At 48.6% G+C, this 21,244-nt stretch overlaps 1 protein-coding gene across 4 annotated transcripts; it reads left to right on the forward strand.

The window, feature by feature from the left end:
* The first annotated feature begins 297 nt into the window (after window positions 1-297).
* On the forward strand, window positions 298-18,818 carry LOC121599856 (ras association domain-containing protein 10). 4 transcript variants are annotated; one of them, XM_041927958.1, is made up of 5 exons: window positions 298-365; window positions 1,970-2,997; window positions 15,109-15,746; window positions 16,587-16,903; window positions 16,997-18,818. In XM_041927958.1, the coding sequence occupies exons 3-5, from the start codon at window positions 15,213-15,215 to the stop codon at window positions 18,048-18,050; spliced, it is 1,905 nt and encodes a 634-aa protein (XP_041783892.1). In that variant the 5' UTR covers window positions 298-365; window positions 1,970-2,997; window positions 15,109-15,212; the 3' UTR covers window positions 18,051-18,818. The 4 variants fall into 4 exon arrangements, with proteins under 4 accessions (XP_041783892.1, XP_041783890.1, XP_041783891.1 ...); XM_041927956.1 differs by having other exon boundaries at window positions 301-413; XM_041927957.1 differs by having other exon boundaries at window positions 301-406.
* The last annotated feature ends 2,426 nt before the right edge of the window (window positions 18,819-21,244 follow it).

The following is a 21,244-nucleotide window of genomic DNA, read 5'->3' on the forward strand; positions in this document are numbered from 1 at the left end:
CCTAACGCCATTGCTCGATGCTGCTCGAGACGGCTTAAAAAGGGCTCCCCGGTAAAGGCATTGGGAGAGTGTTGAGATACGGCTGCGGCATAAATTATCCCACAAATGCAGGCGCACACGGTCAAGAGCACAGCTCTTTAACGCGGGCAACCGCGGCGGCAGAGAGCGAAGACAGACACGGTTGAGCTGGCTGAGTTTCCAGTCTCGAGTTTCGTGAGAGTGAGTGCCAGGTAGCTCACAACTGCCGCACTGGGTCTGTCGAAACCGCGCCAACGCGCGTACGATCAATGAAGGGTTTACGCTGGTGCGCATCGGACGCTGGGTTCGTCGCTTTGTCGTGCGTTGTATTCTTGCGTTCCGTCGTGGTACAGTGCAGTCGTTTATTTGTGATGCCGTTTGGCTATTGGTTTGTTGTATGTTTTCCTGTTCGTGTGTGTGTGTGTGTGTGTGCCTTTTGTGTTGTTGTCCTGTGCGTTGTTTCTAAACCCCATTACCCCGTGAAGAACACCTGTTTCAACGAACGAGTAGCGCGCCGTTGCAGAGTCAGCAAGAATTTGTAACCATTTGGGCTTTGAAGAGCTCGCCGTACTCGAGTGTGATTCATCGGGCCTGGGCAGTTTGTCGAAGGGAACGCGTGAACAATTCCACGGCACGCCACGAGGCACGGCGGGCACTGGTGCGAGCGAAGGAGAAGTTCGTTGAAAGTGACTTTGTAAGGCGTAAGGCGTTTGGAAGTGTTAGGAAACCCGCGCAAGCAGGGGAGGAAACTGAAAACTGAGCCGAGCCGAGTGTTTTGAAGGAAGAAAAGAACGACAACAGCAGAAGCGTTTAAGCCAAACGATCGTTCTGGCATTCAGTCGCGAGTGGTTTATTGTACGTACGAGTTTGGCTTAGACGAACTTCTAATGCGCCCATGAAAAATACGGAACAAATTTCGCCCGTCGAGGGGAGCAAACGATTTTTTTTTAAACCGAGCGAGAAGATCTCCCGTCCCGTCGATCCGTTCAAGATCTTGTTTGCTCAGTCTGTTATTGTTTTCTTCTCTGTCTTTTATTCCTGTTTGGCGTTTTTGTGCTTGCTTGAGCATCTTAAAAGTTTTTTTTTGTTTGGTTGGAATGGCCATAGTGGGCCGTTTCTAGTTTCAGTCTCAGTCTCAAGTTTCGGATCCGCGCAATCGAGGGAGGGTATTATTCAAATTTAACGGTGTGAAAACGACGATCGTCTCCGGCACCTCCATCGAAGCCGACGCCATTTGAGGGTCCGTGCCCAACCTTTTACGCCATCTCGGTGCTCGGTTGCGTAGGTGAATGGCGTGCGCGTGTCGGAAGCGATCCGCGTTTGGCGAGTCGGAAGTGTTGGCTCTCCGTACGGTAGATCGGATCTACCTGTGCGCGCACGCTGTTGACGTGAAAACAATCGCCCCGTTTGACGGAAGACGTCCATTAGAGAATGGCCCAGTGTCATTGGACGGGTAATTTAACCCCTTTTCCGCACTGCGAGCTTGCGACCGGAACAGAAGACAGCGGTTGTAAATAAATTTGGGCACTCCCTCAACGGTAAAAACCGCCCGCCAGCTGAGGGATGAATTTATGATGCTATCGGGAAATGTGTGGAAAGTGATGAAAAATAAATAGATCGCTTGCAGTCACACCGAACGTAATTGCCCATTGAATGTTGGGAGTGCGGGAAAAAAAACAAGCGCTTTGTAGCTGTCCACCCGTAGGGAATCTGTTCACCTTTTGCTGGACGGTGCTGTGCTGTGAAGGGCGAAGAAAAAAAAACTGTGTCACGAAGTGGAATTTAGGAAAAAAAGGGAAAATGCAATCAGTGTGATGAAGCAGAACACGAAAGCTTTTCCTTCTTACGGTGCGGGTAAAAGCTAAAAATAATAAAAATTAGTGCTTCTTTCTCTTATACCTTCTCTCTGCGTGTGCTTATGCATTTGTGTCTGTGTGTGTTTCTTCTGCAGCGTGCGTCAAGTGATTTGTAAAGTACGTCCCAGGCGACGAACCTGCAACGGAAAAGTGTTGTGGCCAGTGTGCTGTAACAGTGTATTTGAAGAGTGCAATAAAACACAGCGAAAGGGTGGAGGAAAGCTCATACTTTCCTCGTTCAAGCCTTGTCTAGTGATATCATCATCATCGTCATCATCATCCTCATCAGCGGTGTAATTTTTTTTTCACTATTACAAGTAACTTCAATGGCCCCCAAGAGCGAGGCACGCACTGTTCGTGCTTAACGAGAAATTTACGCAGACGAGTGTAAGTGCCAGCAGCAGCAATAACGTGAAGAAGCAAAAAACACAAAGTGTGCGGGTGCTTTAATTTATACGCACCGACCGCGTGTTGTTGTGTGACGTGTAGTTTTTTGGGCGAGGGTCGCCTTCGCACCGTATCGCCTCATTCTGAGCGGACACTTCCGTGACTTATGGGAATTAAGTAATTAAAAAATTTCGCCTCATCATCATTATTGCCACCTCGGCCACCGCTTCGTGTCTGGTGCTTCGATTCTGCGACCTCGACGTCATCAATCATCGGTACGGTGATGCTCCGTGTCGGTGTGTTTTAACGTGTGCTGCTGTTGTTGTTTTCTTGGTTTAAGAGGTTCCGCAAACATAACCGATGGGATTAAGCCAGTGCCTTCGCATGTGAAAGTGTACCGAGTGAGTGAGGCTTCGCGTTTTTGTTTTCGGTGCCTGAGTGTGTCCAATTCCGATGCTGTATGCAATCGAAGACATAATTTGGAGAGTTTAAGCCTTTTTTTTTTCGTTGGTCGGTGCGCTGTTGGATGCTGTTTTGTCGGACTGCCGTTTCTCGGAAAGTGATCCAAACCTTCACACTTCCTCGCGCGCGCATCATCATTAGCGTACCGGTGCGGTAGAAGCTGCTCATAAATTAACCATCCCCTGGCAGTGGCTGTCGAGCCGAGAAGGAAAGGAGCAAAAAGTCTAGCCGGCAAGAGAAGGAGACCGAAAAAAAAGAAGCAAAACTAACAAAGGTAAACACCACACAGAAATCTTAACCGGACGATGAAGAAGAAGGGGAAAAGAATCTCGAAAAGCTGAAACAAAAAATTAGTCAACTTTCACACCGCCCCAAAATGAAGTCATGGACTTTTTTTCCATTCAGCTTTGCTAGCCGATCGTTATGCTTTTTTGAGTATTTAAAATGGTTCACAATGCATTTCGTTTCGCCAATGTGCTGTGTGTAGACGTGTCTGTGCTTATGAGCTCGATCGTGCACACAGTCGAAACTCGCATCGAATCGATCGCTCTTTAGTTAATTGATTCTGATATTTATGCGTGTGGCAGTGTCGGTCGGTGGGACTGGGTTGGGACTGGGTGGAAAGTAGAAATGTGGTGAAAACCGGTGCACGCGCGTGCCCGCACTCGCGGGGGAAAACTGGCCACTCCATTAGGCGTGTGCGTGTACAAAGTAATAGCGAAGAAGTAGAGCCTAGCCCGGGAATTACGAATTCGTAATAATGCCGGGACCGGTTCGAAGGACAGCGGTCTGAATGAAACTGAAACTGAACCTGCGTCGATGCGTAAAAGGAGGCAGGAATGTGGTAAAACACAAATCGATATCGGCAATGCTGACCGGGAGCGGGGCAGGGGTGGTTGACATTCCCTTGCCATGGGGTCCATTGTACAGGGCTTTGCTGAAAACATGGAATATCGTTGTTAGTTTTTCTATATTTATAAGATATTTTTGTTTGAAATCTGTTCTGATCTGCGTCAAAATAGCATTGAGGAAGCATGAAAAAATTCAGAAAAAAAATCTACATGCTTGAATTTTATGAGAACTATTTCTTAGGCAAAGAGTGTCACGCGTTCTCATCGAAGCGTACGTCAAAAATCCCCTGCAGCAATATTGCATTGAATAAATAAATAAAAAAGCACATAAACACACATGATGATGTGTGTACTAAGGTCTAGTGACAAGCTGGAGGCAAAAAAAAAGCCAACCATCATGTCCAACATACATGAAAACAACACAAATTGAAACGACAAACAAAAAATTGAGCCCATAAATCGGGTTTGTGACCAGCGCGAATACGAATACGCAAGCGCAATGCTCGAAGGAATTGGATGCGAACGATTGCGCAAAGCAGGGGCCCTCGTCTCGTACGCGGCGCACCCAGGTGGCGGGATCTGGCGTAACACACTCTTCCACCGCCCGCTGGCAAACCACCGAAAGGGAAAGGGAAAACACAGACACACGTGTTCGCGCCAGAAGGCTTTGACACACTGTGTTACCGCTGCAGCCCTAAGCCGAGGTTTAGTGGCAGCAAGCAGAAGACGACAAGGAAAGCAAAAAAAAAGGGAGCATTCTCATGTGTGTTTCGTAGTACAACGACGCTCGCGGGCAGTGGTTCGATTCCAGTATGAAATATTGCCCCACAGAGAGCGAGAGAGAGAGAGAGAGAGAGAGAGCGTTTGGTTTGGCCGCAAGGAAAACCCGTGCTTGGCAAGAAGTGTGAATGTGTTATACGCACACGCAAAGTGCAAAGACGTGCGTGCGACAAACAGGTGCAAACATAATTGATACCTTGCGGATGAAGCGTGGGGCTCTGGCCGAGGGAGATAGAACGCGCATAGAGGAGGGTGCGATGATCAATCGGATGCGATTACGCGCAATCCGTGTTCCGTGGATCGAGATTGTCAAAGCATGCTACTAATCGAGGGATGCTTGCTACACACTAACTCGGGGGTTCGTCGCTTTCGACACCGCGATTGCAATCTTTCGTTCAGACTCGTTCGATCGTTCGATATCGATCAAGCGGCAGCACGGAAGCCGCTGACACGGGGGGGACACGTCGCTGTGTCCGTGTGGTTTAATGCATGCAAATAATGGGCTTGGCTTTGGGCTCGGGTGAAAAAGGGATCGTTTCCGCCTGTGCCAATCGATCGCGGTGGCGTGATCTCGTTCTCGGCGTGCCTGATGATAGGGCCACTCGGTACCGCCTGGTGCCCCCGTGCAGGTGTTTAATGATTATGGAGCCATTTTTCATACCACTCCTCCCCCTCCCCCTCTTTCCCCCAATCTGCTCCTTTCTCCATCGTTCTACCTACTGTTTTCACCGTTTATCGCAAAGAACTTCATTTCCCTCTTTTTGTAGCAAAAAAGCCGCCAACGCTGCACTCTCTCTCTCTCTCTCTTCCCTGGAGGGACTGGGCCAGAAAATGAGCCGTTTGCAAAGATCCACACACAGACATACACACACACACACACACACACACACACACACACACACACAAAACGGTACTGAAGTCCTGTGCGAGTGATAAACGTGATTCCGTGGCCTTGTGACCTCGTAAGCACAAGATGAAGATTGATGCCCGGGTTATGTTGTGTCCGGTTTTTTTTGTAAACTTTTGCGCAGCAAATTTCTTTCTCCTCCCTCTGGCTGCTTGTCTGCGTGTGTCCAGCGTGTGGATGATGATCTATAGCGCGAAACAACAGCGGGCAAGGAAAAAAACGAGCCATACTTTGCATGTTCAACTTTCTTTGACCCTCTCCGCGCACGGGCACAACCGGATGGGGCATGATTCATCCCTCCCTTCCTCATCATATCTTTCTCTCTCTCTCTCTCTGTCTCTCTCTCTCTCTCTTTCTCGCTCTGTCGTGAAAGGTTTCGGGTTATGGGGCGGATGCGTGATACGGAATGAACCGCCATTGCACGGTGGCCATCCGTACGCGTACGCTTGCTTGCGGGAGGGAAAACCGAAATTTAAAAAGAAAACGCTCCGCTCACAGACAGACTCGATAGGATTTTTTGGCAAAAGGAAAGGAAACGGTGGTATTTCTGAATGCAGAAAGACACTCACGGGCGAAAATGCAGACTGAGGAAAAAAACAGTTTGTCTAAATTACGATTTCATTACCACCATTATGATATGGCCTAGTTCCGCCATACGGCACACGTTGTTGTGTTGTGTTGTTTTTTTTTTTGCTGTTGTTTGGTCTGTTTCGCTTGTTTCGTTTTCTTTTACTTTGTTGCACTTTTGCTGGCCTTCCGTGTCAGTGTGTAAAAGTGTTTTCCCTTTGGTGAAGCGCCTTCGGTAGACTGGTAGAGGTCAAACGGCAAACCATTACTATCATCACCGGACGACTTTTCGGTCGATAAATTTCGATAACCGCTTCTTTTGGAGAGTTTTTGTTTTCCTTTTTTTGTGCTGGTGAAGTAATCGTGTTTGGAAAGGTATCGATACAGTGCGCCTATTAAGGTAACTTTAGCGTTGAACGTTTAACGATCGCTTGGGAGACGGTTGCGTGATGATCGATGTAAGAGTCGAGGGAAAGATTACTGTGGTGTGCCTGAATGCGAGCTGCGCTATGAGTTCACGATCGCTTAAATTACTCCTGAAATACGCTCATTCAGAGTCAGTTTATTTGGCAATATTATACAAAGCAAGGTTGATTCCACTTGTCACCATAAAACCCGAAACCTTTTGCTGCAAGTCATTCCCCTTTGTTTTTAATCAGCTCTTGATTGCTTGAGTCACCAGCCCTCTTTCCACTCAGTTGTTAAGCCTGGCAAGAAGGAAAACAAGACAGTACAAAAGTTCGTTTCTCCGTTCTGCTTGGCTGCCTTGTGTTCACCACACTCCCGTGAGCCACCAAACCGTGAGCGCGTTCTTTCTGCTGGAACGGTACGGTTCTGCATATCATTTCTCTGCTAGCGGGAAGGGCAACCATTCTTCACCATTTTCCCGTTAGCTAGCTCTAGAATTTCCGCTCGAATAATAAGTGCTGATAAAGCTTCACCACACACACACACACAACAGATTGTCTGGGAGGCGGATATCCGTCGAAGAAAAAAAAAACAATATAAAAAAGCAAACTAAAAACCCAAACAATATCGAACCATTCGAAAATGGTTCGATACGCCTCTGCTCCCATGTTTGATAGTTTGAGGCGCCATTTTTCAAATTTACCCACACATACACACATACACACCAATCAGCACCATCCGATGGCGGTTGCGAAATTCCGTGGAATTTGGGCGTTCTATTGTCTAGGCGGCTCACGCGTACGGGCTGACGCCTTCGCACGCTGGGTCGCACGGGTAGCGACGAACCCCGCCGAGGATTAATAATTGTGATTTATGAAAGTGCAAACTGCAACTGCCAGTTGCTTGGTGCTTTGTCCTTTAGTATGGGGGGGGGGGGACACCCTGCTCGCCTGATTAATGCAGCAGCGTATGGCCGTACGCGTTGGCATCTTGAAGCGTTTCGCTGCGGTTGCGGTTGACATTATGCGGCACCCATTTTTAATCGAACTCGAGGCACTGAGATCGCGACACCGAGCATTTACATCGAAGGGCACAGGCGGGGCATGGGCGGGCGGCAGGATAATTGCAGGCTAATTCAATGTTTTATTGCTCTAAATGAATTAATTATACGCGTGCGAGACAGCCAAGGAGACTCGAGAGTTCGAGCTGGAATCGAATGCGTTAGATAATGCTATAGTTTATTTACCTGTTTGCGCATATGAGTCGTTTTTCAGCTAGGAGAAGCTTTCTCAACTCCACAAACGACTGGTTTGAGGATAAACGGCACTCGCACTCACCCGGATATATTGCCTAATTGCTACCGATTGACATATCAGGCATGAGTTATGAAGCAGTGTAACCCTGCTGATATGTTGCCGAGGCAGTGTAGCCTTGACTCTTTTATCGTGATGATAGCCACGACCCTCTCAAACAAGGCAATTAGAGGTCCGTTAGACATACCACACCTTGTTCGCTCTCTCTCTCTCTCTGTCTATCTCGATGTCCTCGGGACAGGTTAGGGTTACAGGCTAATGAGCTTCGTCGGCTACTTCGCTGTCTTGATTGTTCGGCTTTTTTTGTTGCTTTTAATAGCAAACTGGGACAAAAATTCCAAACCAGACAAGTTCCGAACAAGCACACTTGTCATAGCGAACAACGTCGTAGCAATTACACCGAAACGAACGAACTTGTGACCCCCGTGTGGCCGGTGTAGCCGGTTTTACTGCCACAAACCGGGGCTCCCTCTTTCACCCGGGTGGGTGCGCCCGGCGCTTTGCAGTTGCCAATGTACCGGTAGTTCACGCAAAGCCTTTGTTTCTTTCCCCTTCAGCGAAGCGCAACGGCGTAGATTGAGCAACGGCTCTCGCGTTTGAAGAGAGTTTCCCCCCCGTTGGGTGACTTTATTAGGTTTTAGGCTTGCTCGGCAAGACAACCGATGGTTAAGGGTGAACGTCTACGTGGCTACCGGCCACACTTGCGGATCGTTACGGCCCTGCAGATAGCGATCTGCTCACGTACCGGACGGGTCCGAGATACCTACGGTTGGAAAATATTAAATCAGTGAAACAGCGCGATCCCCGGCAGTTTACTGGTGGTGCGTGATCAGTGAGCAGAAAATAAAAGCATAACTTGTGCCACCGCTTCTGCTACCATGGCGTTATTGTGTGTCTGTGGCCAGTGTGGCCGCAAAAAAAAACAAAGTTTCGCAATGAGGGCGTTCGCTTTCTTGGGCGAAATGTTTTATGGAACCTGCCAGTGTGAGCGATTACAAATATATACAAACCTTTTGAAAGTTAGCTATTCTTGCCGAAACGCAACTGGTCGAATATCCTCCAGCGAGCCTAATTAGAATCGATGAATAAATAATCGACGAAATATGTGAAGACAGCACAACAGCTGGCAATGTCTAGCGCTAATATCGCTCGGTTTGCCCGGTTCGGGGTCGCCGTATGATAACATCTGCCTCGGCGTATGAATATGTATGTAGCAGCAGTGTTTGCAGCAGCAGCTTGAGCGGGCTTGAGACATACGCGTACGATATGAATGTTGTGTTGTGCACAAACCACGGCGAAGTAGCCGTTCTCCTAAGCAGGATTAGTCGTTTCTTCAACTTCAACCGTAGAAACGAAGAGCCAAGCGATTACTAGAGCACACGTTAGAGACTTTTTTGTTTCATTAGTAACGCTCTGATGACTGTTCCAATCTGGAACGAAATTAACAGGTCCAGGGTTTGCTGCCCGTCCTGCTGAGCTGTTCCCGCTATCATCCCGCAGAAGTGGCTCGAGGAAGCTTTCGGGAGGGCATTGAACAGCAGAGTCTTTCACCGTTTGAATGCTCGTGATCCGTCAGGCGCAACGCACAGACTCAACACTGTTTGAACATCATGTATATTCGTTGTGTAGATTTGTTTAACTTCCACTCAGAGACTCTCTCTCTATCCGCCTTTTTGGTGGAGCTGTTTTGCACATCACAATCACTGCCCGTTTGTCAACGCACGAAAGAAACCGCTCTGGCCGGAGCTTTTGAAGTAATTAACTCTACTGCTTACTCGAAATTTGTTGTTTTTCAATTACCCCTTCTCACCTTGCCTTGTTGTCTTACTGTTTTTTTTTTTTGGGAAATAATTGAAATTAATGCACCGATGCTTAACCTCGGGCACCTGCCATCGCGCTTCAATCGTTTTGTTTCTATATTTACCCGGCTTAAGTATGTCGGATTGATGATTGTTTTCTTGTTTGTCCACGGTCGCATTTTGCAATATCCGTGCCGATTCGAAGGCTATGGTTGTTGCCTATCCCTTTTGCCAGCAGTCTAAAGCCTGGCAGGTGTAGCGAAGCGGTACGGCGTGCGGCCAGCTCAGAGCGTTCTCTCGCGTGGAACGCGTATCGGTCAAATCGGTTAGCAAAAATCTATTAGCGTGGTGGTGTGGAGCAAGCTGTAGACAGGATGGAAGACCGAGTGGAATCGATGAAGAGGGAAAGAAAAAGATCTATGAAAGCATCACGCAATCCAGCTGAGCAAAAGGGATTACGCAGCACTGTCGGGCCGACAGTCGGCATGCAAACGAACGCGCACGAGTATGGCGGTGATTAGCGGTGCGTTTAGATCGGCTCGAAGTTATCAACCGTTTAGCAGCATTAGCTTGTATTAGCAGATAGCTGGTTAAAGCATTGCCACCGGAGAGATTGTGTTGCTGTGTGTATGTTGGCAAGCCTTCGCAAGACATTCAATGAGGCAGCAATTTTGCACTAATCGCACTCAACGCTCATTACATTCCCATTCAGCATTGAGTGCGTGTCCTTGAGGTGTTTTTGGAGCAGACTTTAAATTGCTTACAAAAATAAGCATGTACACACACACACAGCTCAACAGGATACATGCGATGATTCTATCGATGTGTTCGATTTCCCTAAGCGCCATTGCCCAAATTTCAATAGCAGCCCTCCTTCGCTTCTGGTTGGCGCTGGTTTTGTAAGGTCATCAGGCTGCCGAATGCTTCCAAATGCCGAAATGAAGTGTCAATCCATTTTGGAGTCGGGGGTTCGCGGAGGTGCCATAATCTCTGTGCTTGAAGCTGTCAAAATCACGGTGGATATCACGGTGCGGTGGAAGTTGCAGGGACGTGTATTCAAATCTCAAGGACCACCTATGTCTCTTCTGTTCAGGCTTTGTAGGTAGGTGATTGTATAAAGAGGCACAGGCACGGGCTGAAGGATACACGAGCACTCTCGAGCCAAAAATCAAGATGCCAAGGGGAACAAGCCTCGCTGCCCCTACACATGTGTGTCGGTGTGTGTTGAGTACTGAAAGTGTGAAGAAATATTGGGAGGGGTAGTTAGAATTTTGGAGCTTTTTTGCTTATTCGATTGCTTGCCGACGATTTAATTTACTAAGGGGTTGCTTGAAGGTTGTAATGCGAGTAAATGCGATATCGAATCATACATCGGTTTTGGGTAAACAAAAAATTGGCCGCTTTTATAGGTATTCTTTGGAGATCAGTTGCACCGAGAGGTATAAGTTTTCCATCAAATTTGCACTTGGGGGATGGAACATGAAACCAAAGACATTGAAGAGAATACATCATGAGCAGCCGTTGAGATGCAATTCCAAAAGTTTCAATCTGTTAACCAAGATTCGGAAGTTATACACAACTCTGCTTCCTTTCCATTTCATCGTACAAAACGACAGGAAGCCTGCAGAGCGTAGAGGATATTGCTAAACGGCTGTTACTTCCTGGCGGCAGGCCGGAGACAATATGCGATATGAATGCGCTGTTGCTGTGTGAAACCTTGCAACGACTTGCCGGCGACCGTCGTTTATTCACTTCAGGCCCCCAGGATTGAATGCCACCGGAATGCCTACACCGACGGAAAGGTGTTGCAAACCTCCTTGCTTTTAAAACAAAATCCAGCATAACCGATGCTTCACAGAGAGCTCTCCGTTTTAGAACGCCTTTCATACACACAGAAGAACCTCTCGGTGGAACGAAAGGTTGTGTGCACGGAGCGGTCGTGCACGGGGACGTGATGACAATCAATCAATTTGCTTTTGATCGGTAACGGCGTGCGCATACTTATCAAGCTCCAACAGCGATGGTTCTGCATTCGCGTGCCGCTGCCTGGAAAGCTGGGAAGTAGCTCGCGCGCTTTGGAGCAGCGAAAATATGAACCAACGGCAACGGCTTGGCTTGTGTTTGCCCTCGCACCGAAATGCAAAAGCAATGGCAGACGCATCGCGTTGCAAACCCATTCAGTGAAGCTCCCAGCCAGTCGGTACGAAGTCGCGACATTCTTGCGAGAGCGTTGCAGTGCCTTCCCGTGAAGGAGTTGGCGGGAGCATGTGTGGGTTTGAATAATGAAATCACATCACGATTTTTCGGCCGATGAGTTCAGTGTGAATTTCTCATGCTACTGTACTGCAGCAGAGGGGAGTAAAAGCAAAAAAAAAAAAAACATTCCCCACGAACATCGTTCACGGTGAGTTCCTCGTGCTGGTTCGCTTATTTACTGTCACCCATGGATCAACGTGAAACGTGAAACAATGTTTGGGCGAAGCAAACCACTGTTCGGCCAGCAGCTTAAAGCTGGCTAAAGAAGAACATGTTCCATACCCCGGTCATGGATGGTTTGTTTTCGTTTACCTTTCTGTTCTCGCTCAGCGCAACCGGGGAGCGAATGTAACGCGATCGTTCTGTTTGGTGATGGCTGTGTAAGGTTACTGTTTTTTGGTCGTTTTTTTATGAGTCATTAATGTTTGCGAAATGGTGTAGCGGGTTTTGAGTCGTTTATTTACTGCTTACGCTTACGATTTGCCAGCCACACGTTTGCCTAACGAGAAAGGTGTGATGTGAATATGAGAGGCCCGTCAGGCCCTCCATAGGCCAAGGTGCTTCGGCTCCGATTTGCTGACGTTCCGCTTCTCGAGCGACTCGAGTCGGTGCGTTTTAGTTATGATGCTTCACTGTGCCGAAAACAAACCCTCACTCTGGAGACTCGCCTCAAAGTGAATAGAGCGCAGTGTACCCTTTGCAACGGCAAACCTCCGTCCTGTCCGCCTGCTCAAAAGGAGGTCCCATCAAAACCGGGTCCTGCAATAAGGTAATTGAATGGTCTCGGCTCCGGTTCCAATTATTTGCCTTCCTTCCACAACGGTGCGGCAAAAATATCATTTAGTGTGCCACGGCGGTGGCGGTTTTGTGTGGCGCCACGACGGGTCCCATCCGCCTCGCGATGCGTTTGCCCCAAAAGGTCTTCTTGGGTAACACCGTTTTGATTTTTGCTTCAAACATTTGCCTTTTGGCCGTTTGGGTGTTTTGAGCGTCGTTTGGAATAACGCCAGCTACCCAGTGCCTAACGAATCCCATATACGAGCGGGTTTGATCGATCGGTTTACCCCACTCTCCGGGCTTGCGGTGGTGGTAATAGGAGCCGTTTGTACGGGGAGGGAGCGCATGGCAAGTGTTTCACGATCCAGACTCCGCCACGTGGCCCGTGGCAAAGCGGTTTCCAAGAGACGGTGTGTATGTGTTTTTTTTTCTTTTTTTCTTTTTTTTTTGCAAAAAGGCGCGGACAAGATCGATTGAGTAGATCACGAGCCGTGCCCGAAGCGGAGTTAGTGGTGAACAAAAAACCAACCCACCAGCTCAACCAGCAGTTCACAAATCATATCTCTCTGCGCTGGCTGTACTGGTCGTTGTCTTAAGGAACTACTCCGCCTATCCCTCGGTGACTTGGGTTGGATGGGAGGAGCAGAGGGCCTGCAGAATCATAATTAGTATTCATATATTCAAATTGAACGCTAAGCGATATGGCTATCGGGCGTGTGTGTGTGTGTGTGCTGTCGTGTGGCCGCTGTCTCGCGTTGGTACACCCCTGTCCGTGACATAATTAAGACACCTTCGCTTCTGAGAGGATGACGCATTTTCGAACGCCAAGATGCGTCGTCTATTGTGTGCGTGTGCTGTGATGTGTTGTGTTTCTTTTTTCGGGGTGAAGATCTCTCCTCACCCCAACAGCACGATCGATTGTGGCCGCAGCTCGAACGAGGTCGGTAGGCGTCAAGTGTCGACCGGGCCGAAGAGACTTGTCGAAGAGGAAGATCTCACGCTTAGACACTCGACGCTCGACACTTCACAACGACCAGGGCTTCCGAGGCGAGGTTCGGGGGTTGAACGTACACACCGCCGGTAGCAAACGGTACCGAAGGGCCGCCCGTGTTTGAGGAGCTCGGCTGACCTGCTTGCACCGCGAACACGCACCGCCGCACGGCAAACCGTACAATGGCCATGTACTCATCGTGTGTACCAGCCCGAAGTACGAGAAATTAAACTGCCTGGGAACTGCTCCCTTTTCTCAAACAGCAACAGCAGTAGCAGCAGCTGCATCCATTCTTTCCGCGGTCGTGTAAGGTTCTACCCTGCCAGCCAGGTCGGGAAAGAAGAAGTCGTGACCGACTGGTCCTCGGCGGTCGGCGGTGTTCGCTCGCGGATGTAGATCATTTCCAACGGTCCTGAAACGGCAGGGTTTGGCATTCAAATGAATATGAGCGCTCCGATGCATAGGGCCGAAGTAGGTGCCGGGTGGCAGCAGGATGTATGATGGCAAGATTATTCCAATTACCGGATCAGGTGTACTGCCTGGTGGTGGTTTGTGGTGGCTTTCGGGAGACCTTTACGAGCGTTCGTTGCTATTATTGTGGTGCAATTGAGCAATTCTAATGCCTAAGAAATGTAACAAGAATTCCGTCTCGTTCCATTAGAGCGAAGAATGGATGCTAATTGTGCTTTAATAGCTGTTGCTCTATCAAGGTCGTACCATTATTCCTGGAATGTCTTCAGAGAAAAAAAACCCATGAAATGAATGTTTGATGGAGGATTTGACGGAAGAGCTCTAAAATCCAAATCCACCGCAATTCTCCGCGCATTTTGGAAGATATTTGATTGCTTAACGCTCATCTTACCGAAATCTAGGTGACTAGCCTTTCAGTGCGTGACATTTTGGACGAAGGTCTGCCCCGAAAGTGAACGTCTAACGCTCCCCCAAAAACCAACTCGAAAAGCGACACTGTCACACTGTCTTATAGAGCTGTATCAGAAGTCTCACCTTTTTCTTTTAATCGTTACGCTTCCAGGCCACAACAGGAGGTTTTTGAAGCCTTATCTTTGGGTCACCGTTTCGGAAGCGGTTAATAATATTGCGTCCCGCTTCGCACGGTCCGCAAATTACAATCAACGCACGCAACATAATTTCCGCTGACGCAAACGCTGCGAACGCCGGCTTCAACGCAGTGTAACAAAAAAAAAAGGAGAATGGTCCACCGCATACACAAAAGGTGAAAGAATCGATTTCCTGCGATCGATTGCAGAAGCAAATGCACTTTTTTTAACGTTCGCTTCGGGAGTGCTTGGGCCGCACCGGACACCCTCCGGACAAGTAAGGGGAGGTCGTGTTGCTGACCCGCTTTAAAAAGCGGACCATTTTTCGGAAGGTGCACCTGTTGCATAAGCGGCCGACGATAATCTTAGGTTCGGCGGTGGACGTTCTACCAACCAGGCCACCAATTATCATCACGTTAGGTTCTGTTGGTTTGTGGTGGTTTAGGTTTGGGCTGTGTTTTGTTGCGTTTCCTTCTCTTTAAACCAGACGGAGCAACCGTTTTGTGCAAATCGAGAATTGAGGATCGTCTTTCGGGTACCGGGCCCGGGCTCTATAATCTTCCCTCCACTGGCAACTGGTTGTAGAAATTGATCAATTTGTCTTGACTGCTTGTAACAGAGAGTGCTTCTTTAACGTGTTTTCTTTGTTTTTTTCTCGCCTCATTCGCATCATTCCAGCTTCCAGTGTTGAGCCTACGGACGGATACGGATGATTTGATCGTGCGTTGGGCCAAGCGGATCATGCTGATCGCCGGGTGGTCGTTGCAGTGCATCGCTTAATCATGAACGGTAGCAGCGTCGCCGTGGTGGACCACCGTCCCAAGGGGCTCGTCGGGACGGCTGCAGCACGGCATCCGACGGCAGCGATCGCTTCCTCCTCGAGCTGGGCGACCAGCGGCGGTGGGTATAAGCCCACCCGACCGTCTCCCATCGGGCAGGCGGCAAGCTTACCGCGCCGATCGAAACAGGATGCTGCCGAGGTGGAGCGCAACGAGAGCGAAGATGATGATAGTGGCTCGGTGCACAGCGAGGGCAACGAATCTTCGTCCGGCACGGTGAGCGACTTCTCGGTGGACGAGATACCGGTGTGGATCAAGGGCGAGCAGCGGTGGATATCGGGCGTGTCCGACGACACTACCTGTGGCGATCTGATCGAGGTGCTGGTACAGCAGGAGCAGGGCGCGGGCGCAGCGACGGCGTCGCCCGCCGTGAAGGACTACTGCATTACCGAGCGTTGGCGGCAGGTGGAGCAGGTCCTGGACAATGGGACGAAGATTTGGCAAATCTGGACGGCATGGGGAAAGGCACAGCCGGAGGTAAGAATCTTTTTCTTATCAGTATTAATAGGTGTCACAAGAGGATTACGATGGCATCCATAAACTACGTAACGATCAGGTCAAACCCGTATGTCATATATGGAGAAAGGTTGCGTTCACAGTTACATTTTGTTGCACTCAAAAACGATTCAAAGAGTCTGAATGCTAGCATGACGTAGCTTATGGATGACACCAACACAGATTCTCTTTTATTTTTGCGTATTTCAATGAGCACGGAGATTTTGAACTTTAAAAAAACGATTGGATGTTCGATTTTATGAGTCCTAACAAAGAATCAAATCGCTAATTTATGTTCATTTTTAAAACACTTGCCTTTCCGCTGAGCTTAACGTTAATCAAAAGCACATATCAATTCATTATCCTTCGCGTTTACCACCCAGTATTGGCATAAACCTTACAACCGATTGCTTGTTAGATGCTGTAAACTGTTCCCCCAACAAACCCATTAAGCCTCTCTGCTCTCGACGTCTTAAAGCCTCGCGCGTCATATGCGCCATAAATGGTAGTCCATGAATGCTCATTGATAATCATCGAGGACACGGCCGGTGTGGAGCGTTTTTGCTTCAAATGCCACGAAGAAGCAGAAACCGATCCGTAATGTTAACCATTTTATTGACAAGCTGCTCCATTAGATGAACACCTCAAGGGCACTGGCGGCTGCTGGAACCCCTTTCACGCTGGGCAAAATGGCACAGCCACCATTACCACCGCTAATCGGAACCCTAATGCGTTCACTCACCGTTCTCTCTCTCTCTCTCTCTCTCTCTCTCTCTCTCTCTCGCTCTCTCTCTCGTCACCTCACAATCCCTATTGCCGCAGGTGAAATTTATTCTGCGCCGCGTGGACGGTTCCCATGGAGCGAGCGGGCCGAGCAGCGGTGCAGCGACAGCGACGGCCACCGGCACACCGCACGGCACGGTCGAGCGTGATCGTGACAGCGGTCGCGGAAGTCCTACGGGCAGTATCAACAGTGCAATAGTGCGTCGCAAGCGGCACCGGGCCCAGAAGTCGACCTTCGCCTGGATGACGCACGGCCAGACCATCCATCCGAAGTCGTCCAAAACGTCGATCGAGCGGCTGATGAAGCTGATCCTCGAGCAGGGTGACATCATCCAGCAGCAGCTGTCGAAGCTGCGGTAAGTAGCGGAGGACTCAGCAGAAGAAGAAAAAAAAATGGGCAGGATCATTAGGATGAGTTATGAGTAATAATTTCATCTCCTCCCTTGCAGCGATCGCGAGATGCAGATCAACATGATCGAGGAGGAGCGGCACCGGCTGCGGGAGCGGGAGCACGGCAAAAACTATCTCCTCGAGACGTACCTGAAGGGGCTGACGGAGGCTACCGAGACCGATCCTAATGCGATCGATAGCGGTATTACGTCGGAGGCAACGACGACAGCTTCGCCGGAGATGGATTTTGCCCCCGAGCACGACTCGGACAACAATGCATCGGGCGGAGGCGGGGAAGCGTCGGTGCGGGAGCAGATCAAACTGCTCGAAAAGATCGTCTCGCTCAACAAACAGATCCAGCGCGAGGAAGAGTCGGCGGTGAAGCTGTACCAGAAGGTTCGTCACTATCAGCTGGAGGATCCGCCCGACGAAGCAAAGATCCAGGTGGAAGAAGCGCTGGCCAAGCTGAGCACCTCCATCGATCAGGATACGCACGAGCTGCAGCTGATCGACGAAAGCCTGCGCCAGTCGGATGCGATGCTTCGGGAGAAGAACGAACTGCTCCGAAGTCTTGCGGAAGAGCTGAACCATCAGGAAGCGGCCGATGCCAAAGTGATCATGGACTTCTCGCAGCCCACCCCCGTAATGAGGGTTGATCGAGGGCCGAGTGAAGTTGATGGTCATGCGAACGGAATGGCACATCCTTCACATCCACCGTATGTATCGTACGGTCCTACGAAACCGCAACACAACTATCCCCTCTACCCAATAGCGGAGATCCCCTCGAAACCTGCTCCAATCCCGGTCGGACCGGGAGAACCGGCCAAGATCGTTATAGCGAGCAGCACACTGCCCCGGAACTTCCAGCGCCCAGCCCTGGCGGCTCCGGTCGGTGGTATGAGCGGGCTGGCCGTACCGCCGGACGCCATTTCCGTCCATCAGATCAACAAGTTCATCCAGTGTAGCAACAATCTGGGTACGAACTGTAACACCAGCATCGATGACAAGGTGTGCCCCAAGCAGCTGTTCCATTCGGCCGTTTCCTCCGTCGAGGGTCAGGGCACGGTGAAGGCGCTGACGGAGGACTTTGCCAACATGGGAACGCTGGTGTGAGGCGGTGGAAAATGGAGAAGCAACACAATTTTCGCAACCAAATCGAACGAAACCGAAGAATAGGCATCGCACTGTAGATAGGACCTTGGAGGTTGGTAGAACGCTTTGCTGAAGAAGAAACAAAAAAGAGTTAGAACACATCACATCATAGTCGCAAATTACAAATCCGTACCAAGTAAGAATGCTAGAAAAGTATATAAGTAAGTTGTGTCGTTTGTATGTTTCTCCTCCCCTGGATCCTTTTGCATTCCCAAAACCATTCCCATCCATTGCACAAAGCGAGTTATTATTGTTTAGCGTTAGCAGTATTTTGTTTGTTGAAAACTAGACGAATGAGTTTGTGCGTTCTTTGCGTTTATTTTCCATGGCGCAATGCCGTGTCGTTTGCTCCTACCGTCCAGCTCAGCGGTAGTGGTAGTCCTACCGTCCACCCCTAAGCTGGCTAGTCAAATGGTAAGATTTCAAAGCATTTTTGTTTGTTTGTTGGGTTTGTATTGTTTGTTTAGTTACGAGGCAGGTAGTGAGTGTAGGCGACTAGTTACGGATAGATGTTAATGGGGTGTACGTAGCAAAAATGAAGCATGGGAATCATCTCGTCGATTGAGCGATCCAAACACACTTGAAAAGTGTGATGAGCAGGGATGGGAGCGATCGGAGTGGTAGCAGCAAGCGAATAACTTAACCAAATAAACACGTTCAATACCATATTTATACAAATGTTAGGTTCAATCGGATCGGCTTGTTTGATAGAAATGCAGAACGATTAAATAAAGCTATATTTTCTTACATATATTTTTCATTGCAAACCATGCGTATCGCGATACTAACCCTGCACGCGTTAATCAATTGCATACATGTAGGCGCTTACTGTTGGTACGTTACATGCCAATGCGTTACATGTGATTTCAATTTGTCGTCGCCGTATTCTCACTCTCTTCGGTTCAATAGACTTAGGGAGAACCATTTAAACCTTTTGCACACACTGCTGGCTCTCAAATCTGTTGAAAATGAAGCAATCCAGTAACGAAACACATTTACGATGTAAATCACACCACGCGGCGGAGAAAGTTTTCGCGGCACTGGCTCTCGCTCAGAATCTTAAAACACAAAAATCGTTTAAATCGCAGAAAACGGTAAATAAAAGCTTTTGCCCCTGTGTGTGTGGTTGCGGCGCGTTGTTAAAAGCGAATGAGTTGAGGTGTGCTGTCAGTGGAAAAAAGGGCTGCAGCACAGTTGATCCGGAAGCCGTAATCACAATCCCTTCAGCCGCTGTGGGGTAGGGCACGGGGAGGGTGTAAACTTTATTTCCCCCGTTAGCGGGCCAGCGAATGGAATGAAGAAGACGTTGCTACGGACGATTGGCGCTTGGTGGAGCAATCCCTTCAGCTTCAGCAGAAAAATCGACGTAAAAGACACATCACGCTAGTTGATAGCCGGCGTGGGAGGAGCGGAGTAACGCTTCAGCGATGTTTCGACAATTCTTTTCGCGCAAGAAATGAAATAAAAGTTGAGAAAAATGCCGCAAAAGTACGTGATTAGCATTGACAATCGCATCGGATGGGATGTGATTCTTTTGGTTTGAACAAGGTTGAGGCGGAGGAATGGGTATAGGGGGTAAGCTTTCAGCTAGAATCCCTAGAAAACCCCATGGAAAATCCTTTCGCAAGTCGCATTTCGCAATGAAGGCAAGCGAGCGGTAAAATCCTTGGGAGAAAGGGCGTACCAAAGGGCGTACGATAGCGAGGAAAGCAAGTATAGAAAGGAAAATCCACCAACCCTCTCGGGTTTGCACAAATCCTTCGCAAACAACTGCAAGAATGCAAAGTGCTGGAGAGGTTGCAAACCGGTGCTGCTGTTTTGGGCGATTGTTTTTGGTTCCCATCGCTCGCGTGTCGACGTGTGTCTGTGCTGTTGATCGAACGAGCGTTTTGGAGCGCTTTTCGTAAGTATTTTGCGGTTGATTGTGAGTGTTTTTTCCTTCTCTTCTTGATTTTGTTGCAGTTCAAACAACGCCGATGAAGATGCGTCTTCCGAAAATGGTTGCGCTGCTCATCAAGTTTCATTGAATTGAACCCCTTTTTTGGGAGGTGGCTTTGAGCAAGAGTTTGTCGAGATTTGAGTTGATCGATCGTTAAAGCGCTTTCGGGGCATTGAGCAAAGCTTTAAAAGGGTTTCTGAATGGGTTTGTTGCATCCTTTACAATCCTTGGGAGAAGACTAAGAATGGTTGACAGCACTTTTAAGTTTATTTTACCGTGCAGATCGCATGCATTTAGGCGTTTTTCAAGCTAAAGATGATCCTTCTAGTAGTTTCCCTTACATTATGTTGAATATTCACAATAAGTAAAGCAATACCGCTTAACATTTCGCTCAACCGTCAATCAACGTAATGGAGACGGAGGTTTGGCTAATGTTTTATGTAAAATTATGCAATTAAAGTGCTTCGGCTCGTTCCTCTTTTTCCCGAATTAGCATCAATTGAACCTTGCTGTAGCGTCAGCAGACTGTAAAATTACATTCCACATTCACAGAAACGGGTACATAAATCCCACTGCAGCTCAACTACACACCCAGCGCAAGGCTTCTGTGCTAGCTGGTCCACACTCTGTCCCCAAATATTAATTTATATTTCATTCCCATTTGGCTGTCGTTGCTTCTTAAGCGGATTAAAATTTTTGATCTGATTGGCTTCTTGTACTTTTGCCTCACCCACAATGGCCGGTTGGCTGGTCAGGTGCATACGCAAATTGACAATGCTTTTCCGCACCGAATGAAGCTGGCACGGCAGGTCCAGTTGCAGGTGGAGTTTGGACTAAAAAGAATCCCTTTAAGGGGTCATTCTAACCGCTTAAGGGATCCAAACGGCGATGGAAAACTTTCCCTTTGGAGTGACGTTTTTCCCGCACAAAAGCGTACGAAACGCTTCGGACAAATGAATAGATTTCAAAGTGCAAAGTTAGCCCCAGTGAAGTCGCGATTGGATCTAATGGTCACAGTGGAGGCGTTTTTTTCTCTCGAAGAGTTGTGGATTTTTTGTCACAGCTGCTACTTCTGTCTCGCCTGTTCCGAACATTCGCCGTTGATTATGAATGCAAATCTAAATTAATAACATTTATCTCGTTCACATTTTCCATCTATTAAGCGTTGTTCTATCGTGCGCGCTTTGCGTGGCGCAATCCACCCATACACCAACAC

Source organism: Anopheles merus, chromosome 3L (assembly GCF_017562075.2).
Source record: "Anopheles merus strain MAF chromosome 3L, AmerM5.1, whole genome shotgun sequence".
Classification (NCBI taxonomy): domain Eukaryota; kingdom Metazoa; phylum Arthropoda; class Insecta; order Diptera; family Culicidae; genus Anopheles; species Anopheles merus.